At 41.0% G+C, this 13,272-nt stretch overlaps 1 protein-coding gene across 7 annotated transcripts in view; it reads right to left on the bottom strand.

Annotated features, from left to right (window-relative positions):
- cep112 (centrosomal protein 112) overlaps nucleotides 1-13,272 on the bottom strand; it is a 99,431-nt gene that overhangs the window by 64,604 nt on the left and 21,555 nt on the right. For all 7 annotated transcript variants that reach the window (XM_031312892.2, XM_031312891.2, XM_031312894.2 and 4 more), the window contains 8 exons: nucleotides 10,419-10,518; nucleotides 9,801-9,919; nucleotides 9,150-9,293; nucleotides 4,752-4,906; nucleotides 4,346-4,475; nucleotides 4,113-4,205; nucleotides 3,849-3,908; nucleotides 2,606-2,685 (listed from right to left, as the gene is read on the bottom strand). In XM_031312892.2, the coding sequence (XP_031168752.1) occupies nucleotides 2,606-2,685; nucleotides 3,849-3,908; nucleotides 4,113-4,205; nucleotides 4,346-4,475; nucleotides 4,752-4,906; nucleotides 9,150-9,293; nucleotides 9,801-9,919; nucleotides 10,419-10,518 (881 nt within the window). The remainder of the gene's footprint in view (nucleotides 1-2,605; nucleotides 2,686-3,848; nucleotides 3,909-4,112; nucleotides 4,206-4,345; nucleotides 4,476-4,751; nucleotides 4,907-9,149; nucleotides 9,294-9,800; nucleotides 9,920-10,418; nucleotides 10,519-13,272) is intronic.

Here is a 13,272-nt window from a genome sequence, read left to right as displayed (position 1 = left end):
AGAATGCACATCACATGTCAGTCAGTCAGTCAGTATTTGTAAAGAAGTACATAACATGTATTTTCTGCATTTTTTGCTTTGGGTCTGTTTTGCTAGAAACGGATATGATGTAGGCGCAATCAGCGTTACTGCATAAACAGAAAATGTTTTGGTAAAAAAAATATATATATATTGATTCTAGGGAAAAGAATTGATTTAAAAAATCGTCGCAAAAAAATCACGACCCTAGCAGTTAATGTTAATAATTATCGAAAAAATATATAATGCTGAATTATTATTATCTGAAGCATTACTTTGACACTCGTTAAATTACTAATAATTTTAATTCCCGTATAATAGTTCTGTAATATTCCAAAAGGGGCTTAAAAGGTATCTGGTACCATTTTTCACGGTAGAAATATGCTCCAATATGTTCACCAGCTAGTGGCTAACTGTGTCTGTTTGTTGTTTGGTGCTGGAAAGGTATTATACATTCATCAGAGCTTTTACACTCAAAACAGATGATTGGATTGATGAGCACAATGAGAGTAAAGTTGCGGTAAAGTAAAGACGCTAAAAGGATCTGTAGGGCTGAGGGGAACTGCAGAGTTGGGCAATAATTGTCTCAATGTTTATCAATAACAGTGAACCCTCCACATCACACATACACAAATATTGATTAGTGCAGCTTTAACTAGGGTTGGGTACCGAAACCCGGTGCTTATACGGCACCGGTGCCTTAACAACCGGTATCTACCGGACCGAATAGTAACGCGGATTTCGGTGCCTCATTTCGGTGCTACTGAAATGCCAGGGCTGCCCTCTGATGCTCCGAAACGGACAGTAGAGGCAACAAATGCATTGCTGCATGTGACACTAGTTAACATAATACACTTGGCAGCAGGTAACGTTAGCCTACCATTAGCTAGCAGCTGGATTAAACACGGTTAAAATGCTGACAGCTAACGTTAAACGGTGTGACTGTATTTCACTGTAGAGGATTCCAACACTGAGATGTAACAGTCGGAAAAACACAGACGGTGCGTTCACTTGAAACTCGCCTCGCCAGCCTCGTGGTGTATTCAAAGTTATTGTAAAATACCCTTTTTCCATCTAGTGGTTGTTTTTGTCGTTTACCAGCAATTTACTGGTGAAATAAGTTATTGTTATAAGTTATTGTTATTACATTTTTAATAAATCATTTAATTTTGACCATATGGCCTTAGCAATAAACAAGCCGTTCTTAAATGTCGCCGACTGTCGTTTTGTGCTACTTTTTTCTTTTTTAAATATATACATATTTTTTTTAAATCTTTCTAAAAGTATCGGTTCAGGCACCGGCACCGTTTTAAAAGTATCGTTTTAGCACCGGTATCGGAAAAAACCCAAATGATACCCAACCCTAGCTTTAACACATTTTAATTTTACCTTATGCATACTATAATTTAAAAAAAATATATTTCTACAGTATGTCATGATTTTTCTATCTTATTAAATATTAAATCTATATTAAACTGACTCTTTTTTTCTTCATTATGTTACTTTTTTAGTAACATGGTATTTTATTTATCAGTTTATTCGTGTAGAGACTGTTTGATTTATACTGCAGGATTAAGTTTGCTAGTTTTCTTCAAGACAGCACAAATTCTTATCACATGTAAAGCTTCTCATCACAGTTACCAGGCTCTCAACTCCACCGGTACTATTACGGTAGTTATAAAAAAAGATCAAAGAGAGTGTGCAAGGGTTGGCTTGTTAAAGCCAAACTCCACCTTAAATCAGAATTGTTCTTATGATCAAAGACTAAAGTCAGTAGACATAAACAACTCTCTAATAAAGGTTGAAGCCACAAAGTCGAGGCTCAAATGTGTGATACTAATAATTGCAAAATAAAAGCTCCACTAGCATTATGTATGTTGAAAATGTCATGACCAAAGGGGGAAATTTCAGTACAAACAGTAATAAAGCACAACATTTGTCCATAAACCTGTCAAATAACCCCGGGCACTATTGCTGTTTTGACGATATTCCTCCTAACTTCTATCCTTTGCACACACATACACACAAACACACACCTTGCCCCAAATTCTCCCTGATGGCATTCAATTCTATTATATCTGTACGATTCAGCCCGCAATTTACATCAACGGCACACACATGCACACCCAGACAGGCTGACATGCTGAAGGCGTGCCCAAGACCATTATGTCAAACACTTGGCCAAAAGGGAAGGAGGACCACACACAGACACACTAATACACAGATGAGTTTAGAGCTTGCTAATGTCATTATTGTGTAAATACTAACATAACTGATAAAATGTACAGTCAAGTATATACGAGCAAAGCCATTTGTATTCAGACTTGGGCTACATGAACCCTAATGTTGAGTGGAGTATTCCATTTTTTGCTGGTTGCGGCATCTGTCCCATCACTAACACTAGATAAATGTTTAACCATAGGAAATATAGCAATTTTGGATACCAACTCTCTTATCAGTACAAAATTAAAATGTTTTGCTGTTCCGATTTAACACTGACATTGTACAATTTCAAAAACTTTCACTGCGATACTCAAATGTATTACTAAAACTAATAACACTTTTAGTTTGGCCTTTGTCACTGTACCTGAGTGCATCTTCTAGTTTGGCTATCTTCCTCTTAGCCTCTGTTCTGTCTTTCTCTGCTTCACTTTGGATTGCCAAAACCTGAGGGAGTGAGAGAGAGTAAAAGAGAGAGAGAGAAAGAGAGTGAGAGATAGAGGTGTAGGTGAGTGCAAAAGCAGACAGCATCAAACATCACTCAACAAAACTCTCCTGCCTGTGACCTTGTACATCTGGTCTTGTCTCTTCTCTCTATCACCCATCACCGTCAAAAGTACCATCTGAGCCTATCCGCCTGCATTGAGGGCCTCTCACTCTGGATCTGTGGCAGCCATATGGGCCCTTATGTCCAGATACCTTACTCCGGCCTCCTTCACATCTCTCATTTACCACTCCTGAGGAGTGGAAAAAATAATTTTTCCAGGGGAAAGAATTTTTTTTTATTGTTTACATCTCCTGTCACCATCCAGAAGATAGAAGGTGGAAAACAGATATAGGTTTATTACAAAGACAGGGTAAAAAACGTAATGTATTTGAGGAAAACCCAAATAATGATTTTCTTTCAGAAAAGCTTAATTTAAATTCCCCCTGACCCTGAATAAAGTGCACAGAGGCCGGCTAAGTTCTTGCAGGTGTATCAGCCAGAGGGGCCCGTCACTGGGTATGCCAGCCTACCACGAGCACACACATTGTAACTGTGGCACTTTGAGGATGACCCAGGTGCAGCAGGTCTTTAAAATCTGACTCTCACCTTAGAAGTCTGGCTTGGATCAGTCTGGTCGAGCTCAGATCATTAACAATGGTCTCCTCACTCTATGGTTTACAGCTGCTCTATGGCTTTGAAGAGGGTCTCTCAAAAGTAAAGGCAATTAAGTGCCGGCCAGCGTACACTGACAGTGCATACCTCAGACAGTAAAAATGTCCCTTTTGATTGTCCGCTTTTGCAGAGTGACTGGGCAACTTTATTCAGATTTTCTTATAACTCCCATTCTCAACTTTCTTTTCTTTCTTTAACTTTATAACTGATGCTAAATTATACATTTCCCATCCTCCTCTTTCTTCTCTGCCCAGTCCTTCATCTTCCTGTTAATCATGGCTCTGATTTTACGAGACTAGACATAAAATCTAAAAGTAAGGAGAACCAAAAAGGAACATGTGACTCCAGGCTTTGATCTCCACTTGACCGTAATAACTTTGTCCAGGGCTGTTTTAATGCAACGACAGAAGCTATGGAGCTCAGTGGATCGGTTTACTGAAGTACACACTACCTTTTTCTCACAGTTGATCTGCACTTCATCTTTTTCCTGGTGAAACTTCATCTCTTGATCCTGAAAGGAAGCAGAGTTAAAATGATACTGGCGATCCTGTGACAAACACCCAAAGACGAGCCCATTCTAAACTAAAGCATTGTCCTAGCTGGTGACAGTGACAGGGACAAATAGAAAAGATAGATGGCATTTTTGCTTAGGCGTGTGCACTGCGCATATACACATTAAAACATGCACACACCCTTGCCATCACAAAAATCATACCCTGACTTGTTGGTGTCTCCGATGTTCACTGTCCAGGAGCTGCTGTTTGAGTAGAGCTACAGTTTTCTCTAAGTCCTCCATTACCTCAGAGGACTGGAAGAGAGAAGCAGAGAGGAAATTGGTATAAAAGAAATGCAGTTACATTTGGTACAATTTTGTATTTTTCATCAATTAACTGTAAATCTAGCAGGCTGAGAGGGAGAGTCACGTGGAGGTGTTCTGGTAATGTGGACCTTAGCAGCAGACAGAGCATGCTCCTGATGTAAGTGGCTCATATCAGTCTCATGTTTGGCTTGGAGCCTCTGCACCGTCTGCTCATGCTGCTCCTTCTGCTGCTCCTTCTCCTTCTGCAGAATCATATTTCTGTGGCAGAGCATGACAGGGTGGTTAACACATACACTGACCTGCTCATATTCCAATTAAATAATTACATGAGTCACTTTACCTCCCTGTTGCTATAATTTTGTCTTAGCACATCAAGTATTTCTCGACACCTTACACGCATCTTAATAACATGTTATTTTATCACGTTAAGCCCTAAAGCAGATACTTTATAATAAAGAGTACATTTGATGACCTAGTTATGAAGAGTTGGCACATAGTTTAATCCCCCCCCTTATCACTCCCTATTTCACAGACCGTCTGTTGGCCTCCTGCAGTTCGGCGCCGATGGATGCAATGTGAATCTCCAACTGGGCCTTCTCCTGTGTCACCTTCTGGCGTAGCGCGTTGCCCTTCTCCACCTCCAGCGACTGCCGTTTTACCCGTAGCTCCAGCTCACGCACCGTTTCCTCCTGAACCACAAGCATACACAGAAACCACTGAACCAAACTGTTTGAACCACTAAGGGCACTAGCCTGAGAAAATGTCATTGGTCAGAGGACCGCATGCACCCATAGTGAAGTCAAACACAGAAATGTGGTTGCTAATATGGAAGAATGTGGCTAACAATGTAGCTGACCACCTCTCTGATTCTTTAAAGTTAAAGACTTGTAATGTATAGATAGTTACTGCTTAAGTTATATTTAGTACTTATTATCAGGTCTAAAGCTAAGGTTGGACTTAAAATGGATTGATTTGCACTGGTATTCTCCACAGATCTGAATCATCAAAACCAAAAACATCTTCTCTATACAAACTGTAACAAAGGTCAAACCACCAAAAACCCTTTCAATGCTACACAGGGAAAGATCTTATCAAGTAAAAAATATTTTATCCAGTCTACAAAAGCTCAACTGCAACAGTGCCTTTGAAAAGTTACTAAAGCTAACTCCAAGATACTGTTTCACCTTGTTGCCCAAATACTGACAGCTGGAGCAACACAGGCACAACAAGGTAATTTCCCCTTTTCGTAACCCTGCCACTCTTATTTAAACATGTCAAATGTCAATGTGCCTATATATTCATCATATTAATAAACTCCAACTGTAACAGGATTATTTAAGCCTCAGTTTCTGGCCACATGTGGTGCTGTGGAGCAATGTTTTGATTAGTGGGTCCCTGTTTTGTTTGTATCTCGTGCCCTTCCTTACTTTGAAAATACACCGACAGCGAGGCGCATATCAGAGTGACCTTCAGTACAATGTGAGACAGTTTTGATGTACAATAAAACTCCAATGTTTAGCTTTAAGTAACTTGTGTTACAGAAATGTGTACAATCTAACTAATCTCTAACTGTGTTATGGCTGAAACTAGATCGCTCCACTGTGCCAACACTGTTGCGTTATTTCATTGGCAAATGTCAAACGCTCAATCAGGATTCAGATTTTCAATAAAGACAATGATCAAAGGCCAGCTGATGCATACAGCTTCTTCTGGCACAGATTTGATGAAAAGAAACGTCCCCTCTCTGCATACTGTCCTACAGCATGTGCATGTGTGTCTTTGTGTGTCTGTGTGTGCTTATGACAGCGTGGAATGCAGTGTGGGCAGGCTGATAAAGGCGATGACGGGGCGCTGATTAAAGATGGAGCGTGCTAGTCAATCTAGACGATGACAGAGGCTGGCGATGACAGGAGGTGGAATGAGGGGAGAGGAGGGAGCGGTGTGTTTGAAAAGAGTACGAGAGCAGCGCCCAGCGAGGCTGGTAAGAGAGATTTTTGTCTTTGCGTTAGTAGCGTAGGGCTCTAAGAAAAAGGAACAAGGGGTCTGTGTTGTGCTGGGACGCGTGCTGACACTTAGTATGAAGAGGTGCTTCTTCTCATCTCCTGCCAAAGAGCTGAGGCTGGACTGGGCACAGCTGGACACACTCAGAGGGAGCAAATTATGTCCCCTAATTAGGTGTTTTAGAAGGAGAATTACAAGGTGTGAAGAGCAGACTACATAAGGTACATTATGAGCTCTGCTCCCCTTCAGAGATTTAGAAGTGATAAAGTCTTTGAAGATGAAAAAAAAAAAACATGTAATTTATAACATAAAAAGTTATACAGAGTGATGGATGACGTTTTACAGTTGTTTTTTTTTAATCAGAGCTGAGGCCAGCAACTGTAAGGCAGCCTGCATCACTCATCTCCTGGGACTTGTCAGACTGTGTGTATGCATGCACGTTAGTGTGAGCAGCACGTGGAGGAGAGAGTCTGACGGAAGACAGAAGAATGGGACACAGAGCATAGCATGGACTTGTGGGACAGATGTCAAACAAATACTCCTGCAAGTTTGTTTACTCCTGTTTTACTATAACTATTACTGGGGATGCACAGATATGGCTGTCTAAGGCTGATAGCACTTTAAGACACTTTAAAGTTCAGTTATGTTACACAAACTCCTAGCAACAGAAGATGACAAAATGCTAGCTCAACAATCATCAAACTATCAGCAGTACAAAGAAAGGCATATTTCTGCTAGTTCATCTCTAACCACAAGACCATATTCATCATATCTCCATTATCAGTCATTTGGATATGGACATGCAAATACTACAGTCAAGAGTTTGAATGGTGCAATACCTAGGCAGATACTGGCTTGTCTTTCTTTTCAAACACCCACTTAGTCACTCTATCTGCTCTGCCCTGTGTATAGATAACATCCAAAAATAACATCTGCCATATCTATAAGCCCCTTGTGAAATCTTTGATCTGCTGTTGGATAGAAATCCAACCAGGTAGCATTGGGCAAATGAACATTCATCATTTCACTGTTATTAAACAGGATCCAGTACGCTATTTTAGAATGAACACGAATCATCAATCTGAGTGAAATTTTCACATTGCATCCTGAGAATTAACTTTTTCAGCTACTTCTCCCCTTCATAGTAAGCAGAGGTGTAGTAGTGGCCTGACACAAATGGGTATATAGTATTAAGTGTACAAACCACATGCTCAAAGCTACTGAAGCTACTGGGTCAAAGTCGTGGAGGACTGAATATTCTACAAGCACACGTCTCAGGTCTTCTGACTTCTTGACATTTTTATACTCGTATAACTATCAGCAACAAGTCAACAGAGCAAGACAGACCTTTTCACAATAAAAGAACACAAGACAACATTGACTCTAAAGATTTAAGCTTAGAGACACCAACCATGAAACCAGGGAGCTGTAATAATTTACCTGAGATAAAGTCCACTTTGAACTTCCTACACAAGGTGAGTGCGTGCGTGTGTGTGTGTGTGTGTGTGTGTGTGTGTGTGTGTGTGTAGGTCGGCCCAAACTCACAGCAGGAGAGCAGCTAATTTAAAACGACAGAGGGCTCTTTTCATTCTCTCTGGCCTTCTCTGTCCTTAATTATTAAAAGAGGGGCCTTAGCACCGGCCCTGCACTGTCCGGTGTTTGATGCCTCCTAAATGTGGGCCTGTTGACAGATTAAGGCCAGAAGCAATATGCATGTATGTGTGATATGTATGAAAGCCCACGAACGCTGATACTGATAACAATACTATTTATGAAGCACTGTATTCGATTGGCCTCAAGTGTTGATGAGCCCCATTAATATAATGTGCACAATCCTGCTTAAAACCAAAGTCTTTTCATATGACATCAAATAAAGTGTAGCTTTGGGAGGTGTGTGTGTATGCGGGAGTTTTAATACACAAGTGGATCAAAGACCTTTATATAGATGAAGTCGGCAAGATGTGAGAGTCATTACCTCATCCCTTCATTTGAGCCATGGAGTGGCGTGGGTCTCTGTTTAATAATTAGAGATACAACCAATGTATACACTTTCCTATCGTAAGCTAAACAATGCAAGAGTTTTATGCAAAAGGCAAAAATGTCTATCATGTCATCCAGAATCCTGTTTGTTCCAGTAAATGTCTGGTGTTGGGTAAATAAAATGATTTGCCCACATGTGTCAGAGCACTTAAATTCCCTGCCACTGGTAAAGAGGATGCTCGGTCTAAAGCTGCTCATTCCTTTTGGTATAGTCTATATCCACGACCTTTCACTTCAGGGATTTCAGGGATTTCGCCATATGTCCTTCTTTTCGGCCGTCCGTTACCTTATGCTTTCTTTGTGTTGTAATTTTAAACTCTGGTGGATTTATGAGGACTATGGTTAACTGCTCCTCAGATCTCTGCAGGGTAAATCCAGACAGCTAGCTAGACTATCTGTACAATCTGAGATTTATTTTGCACGACTAAAACAACTTTTGAACGAACACATGTTCCACCAAAACAAGTTCCTTTCCGACGCTATTTTGCAGCGGCAACGCGGTTCCGTGCGGCCCATGACGATTGTGATTGGTTAAAGACATGCCAATGAACCAGAGCACGTTTCTCTCCCATCCCGGATTGCTGTGTGGACTCACCAGACCGTCCTATGCAGCGCTGTGGAGGAAGGTCTGGCAATGCAAAACTACTATTTTGGTATAAAGTCATGATCCCAGATGGATGGAATAAACACAAGTGTACTAACCCAAGTTAAATCATGTTACATAAGGTCTAGGTAAAACTGTTATTTGATACGATTTGGAATCAACCACAAAGTTGTCTTGTATAGATACGCTGGCTGTCAATGATACATGCTGACAAAACTAAAGTTTCCTTCAGCCTGATTAATATCTAAATGCTAAACACGCACATTAATACCTGCTGCTGTACTCACAGTTGCCTGTGACCGAGCATTATACTCAGCCTCCATCTTAGCCAGTCTTTGGTTGGTGTCCTCCAGCAGCTCCTGGATGTTCTCAGTGTGTTTTTTCTGCAACTCAAACTTCTCCTGCTCCATCTCTGTCACAGCAGCATGCAGCTGGAAGTACACAGAATAACGACATGTATCAGCCACAGATCTTTGTCCCTGTATTTCCACGACTACTTGCTTTAATTCTTTGATCATTTCTTCTTTCATTAAATCTATTTCTTTAGGCATGTAATATCTTGCTTAGTTAAGTGGAATAATATAAAAATAATAAAAAGTTTTTTTTATTACATCTGAGAAAAATTGTGAGAGAGGACTGAAAATTTCATTAGGATCTTATTGAGCTCCAACAGATCGGTTAGCTCGAGCTATCAGGAGTGAAAACACAATTTACCCAGGGTAGAGAGCATTCATTTTTTAGCACTAAAAAAAAAAAAAAACACACTAACTTAAGCACAGCATGAAAGAATAAAGATTTTTTTCTAACAGTGCAGGAGAGCCTGTCTGCTTCCAGCAAAGTCTGCTAGTCTCATGCTATCAAACAGTCTTCCTCTGGCTCAGGGCTGCTTACAGGGGTTGGGCTGCAGACTATCCAAACCCTTCAACTTGTCCTCATACCTTCTTCTCCCACTCGTTTTTCAGGGAGTCGGTGCTCTGATCCGACATCTTCTTCAGCTCAGCAATCTGCTTCTCTTTGCTCTCGCAGATGACCTGGGATTCCCGCAGCACACTTTGAACTGTGGAAGAGCACATACACAAACACACAAAGAGCTGTCAGGCCCTGCCTCAGGGTATGTGCACAGATGGACACGCACGCACGCACGCACGCACGCACACACACACACACACACACACACGCACGCACGCACGCACGCACGCACACACACGCACATTGATGCGCTGTCAGTATATCAATGTCAATAAAAGATATTGCTTCTATCAAATGGCCAGTAGTGCTTCTCTTTGCCAAGTTTATATGTTTCTCATCAAATCCTTTCAGAGACAGACGAAAGAACGGAGAGGCGAGGAGTGAGATGGGAACAGGGAAGAGGAAATTAAGCATGAAGAAAAAGGCACACATAGTGCAATTAAAATGTACATTGAGCAGCACGGCTGGAGAACGTCACCCTACACCAGCGCAGTCTCTTGTATCTTTTCGGGCCTTTTACACCAAGTGTTCAGAGACACTAGTATAAACATCCTTCCAGTTAACCCTGCAATCCTGTGACCTTTCACCTTTCCTCTCCAGCTTACGGGTCATCTCTTCCGATTCCTTCTGCTTGGCCCGATAAATGCTCTTCATTTCCTCAATCTCACCATTCTTTCGGTCCAGAATCTAAGAAAGGGAGAGGGAGGTTGTTTTTTTTAACACGTCGGAGAATATTCAGCTTTTTTACAGCAGAGAAAATGGCTAACTTGCTTACATTATGAAGGTTCTTGTTAAAGTGCCTTGTCTGTCTGAAGCGTTACTTTCACCAGTAGCTATTAAAGCTATAAACCGAAAGCTATAAATAGACACATTTTCCATGCAAAGTTTTGAATTTTTACTCAAGATCCTCAGTCGCATTTAAATTTAAAAAGGTACCAATCGTGAACCAAATATAAACAGAAGGGAATACAACCACCAAAAACAGCACTGGAACCTGCAATCACTCTTAAAGGTGTCTGACCACTAGTAGATGTCTGGAGAAATGTTTTTATGTGTGTCCCTGCTTTGTTGGTTCAAGTGCACACACACACACACACACACACACACACACACACACACACACACACACACACACACACACACACACACACACACACACACAAGGATGCATATTCACGCTAGTGAATTGCTGGAAATGGTTTCACATTTTGACATTAATCTACAGCTAGGTGTAACACACCAAGAAACACAGTGATGCGCCAACAAGACAGGGAAGAAGTAGAAAGTAAACATAAATGCAAACAATGCAGGATTCACAGCCTCAAGGATGGTAAAAAAATTAGTGTAAACTGAAACTTTTGTTTGTTTACAAGAAAACCCACAGGGCACCTTAAAATTGAGTAGCAGGTCTATTCAAAAAGGCACTAATAGTACAACTAACTATAGCCGACCGGAGGGATTTTTGCAGTTCCTAGAACATAAAATTCCTAGAACCCTTTTTTTCTCATGTTCCGACTGGACCAATTTGGGGATTTTTCAGTCCCTCTGGCCGCAGTTCCTGTAACTCTTTCAGCTCCTACTTCAGGGCAGGGTCTTTTCCCTTTTCCCTTTTCAGCATATGAACCTAGGTGAACGAGGGTTGGGTTTCCAGTACAGACAGACCAACAATGGGACAATTTTAACAATTTTCGCCATCTTATTCATCACTAATTTCACTTCTGACAACGTTTTAATTAACAATTTGCTTCAAAGTTTTCAGAGTTGAGAAGCTCCATGAAGTAAGGCGACAGCCAGCAGGCACCTGCCCCGGCCGCTAGCTCATCGCTGGGCCAGTCATGCTCAGAGACCCCGCTGTAAGCTGGAGGTCTCTCAGACCGGTCTCGCCGGTTCGCCGTTGACGGTTCGTTTGTTTAAATATCACAACACATGTCCATTATAAGATTAACGGCAACCTGTGGTTAACCGTCTTTTCGGAGTTAAACTCCACAAGCGTGTCCTGCGGCTCGCCGGCCGTCACACACACACACACACACACACACACACACACACACACAGTGCAGCAGGCAGAGGCGGGGGAGAGAGAGAGATACCCGTTTCTATTCGGGAGACTTGTTTAAATTATGACAAATATGCTATATACATTAGATTTAGTATTTAATTCATACTTTTCTTGGTGTATTTGTTTTCTGATTTTAACGCTATAAAGACCGTTGCCATGCTTGCATCACTCCCTTACCCCTCCTACCAGTGAGTCCCTATGGCCACTTGGCCAGTGCGAATGCAATTGGAAAAAACGGTTTTGGGGGAGAGTAGTTAGTAGATCTGTTTAGAAGTGGACTTTTCCTATAACCAAGTTCCTGTAACTACTTGGTCGGAAAGTGGCTAATAACTACATGTAAATAATCAATGTTTTCAAGGATTATTTACATCAGTGATGTTTGTGAACACTGCAACAAAACAGCCCTTTATTCTCAATCATGATCATTTGACTTAAAATGTTATTAAAAGGAAGATTGTGTATACATAATTCACTGTATGACCTGACAGGACCTCATCTTCCACATGCCTATCTAATCCTAGGAGGGCTACAGGCTAACTGAGTAAAATGCCATCTGAGTGAACCACCTGTGCTGAGGTGTGATGAAGTAACTGCATCTGCTTGCTGCTGCCATCTGTGAGCAATTAGTTAAATAAGGCCATGGAGAGCTGAAGCTCCATTATAATAGGACAGTCTAGTACTCTCCATATTGAGAAAGAAGGTGTATATATTGTGTCTACTGCCTGGTGTGGTAGAAGGTACATTTTCTAACAGGTTGTAAACAAATTCCAAAGGTGGTTTTCTGCCCAGTTACTTGTAAAATTGTACTCTATAGTCATGACGAATCCGCAGTCACCTTACCAAATTCTACTCACAATGAAATCAAATAGTTTACTTAAATTGTATACAATTATATATATATATATATATATAAATAAATAAATAAATAAATAATGGTATTACACATCCAATTAACAAGACACAACAAGACAGACTAGTCCAACAATAGATGATGCTCTGATTTTCTGTCTGAAATGGCAGAAAGTAAGAGTTATTTTTCTGTCAAGAACCGTCCCAAAGCCCATAAGACTTTATCTTTCTAGCATTTTGTTCTATCCAAGTGCACTTAGTCACCAAACCTGTCATCCTCGCTGTGTGAATGGGACGGGGGAGATGAAAGGAGGATGGGGTGGATGGGGCAAAGTTCAACAAACATTTAGGGATACCCAATGTTTTCCATTTTGCCACCCCAGAGAGATTGTTGTCTTTTTTAGGGGTCCACCGAGCAAGGCGTGACACAGTGTTAGGTCTAGAGAGAGTGCACCAGAAGGTGGGAAATAACAGCTTTTAGTAAGCCCATTTTAGGCTTTTATACGACATCCTAATGTGGGGGGAATCTAGCC

Source organism: Sander lucioperca, chromosome 21, assembly GCF_008315115.2.
Source record: "Sander lucioperca isolate FBNREF2018 chromosome 21, SLUC_FBN_1.2, whole genome shotgun sequence".
NCBI lineage: Eukaryota > Metazoa > Chordata > Actinopteri > Perciformes > Percidae > Sander > Sander lucioperca.
This window is presented reverse-complemented; position numbering and strand designations above follow the sequence as displayed.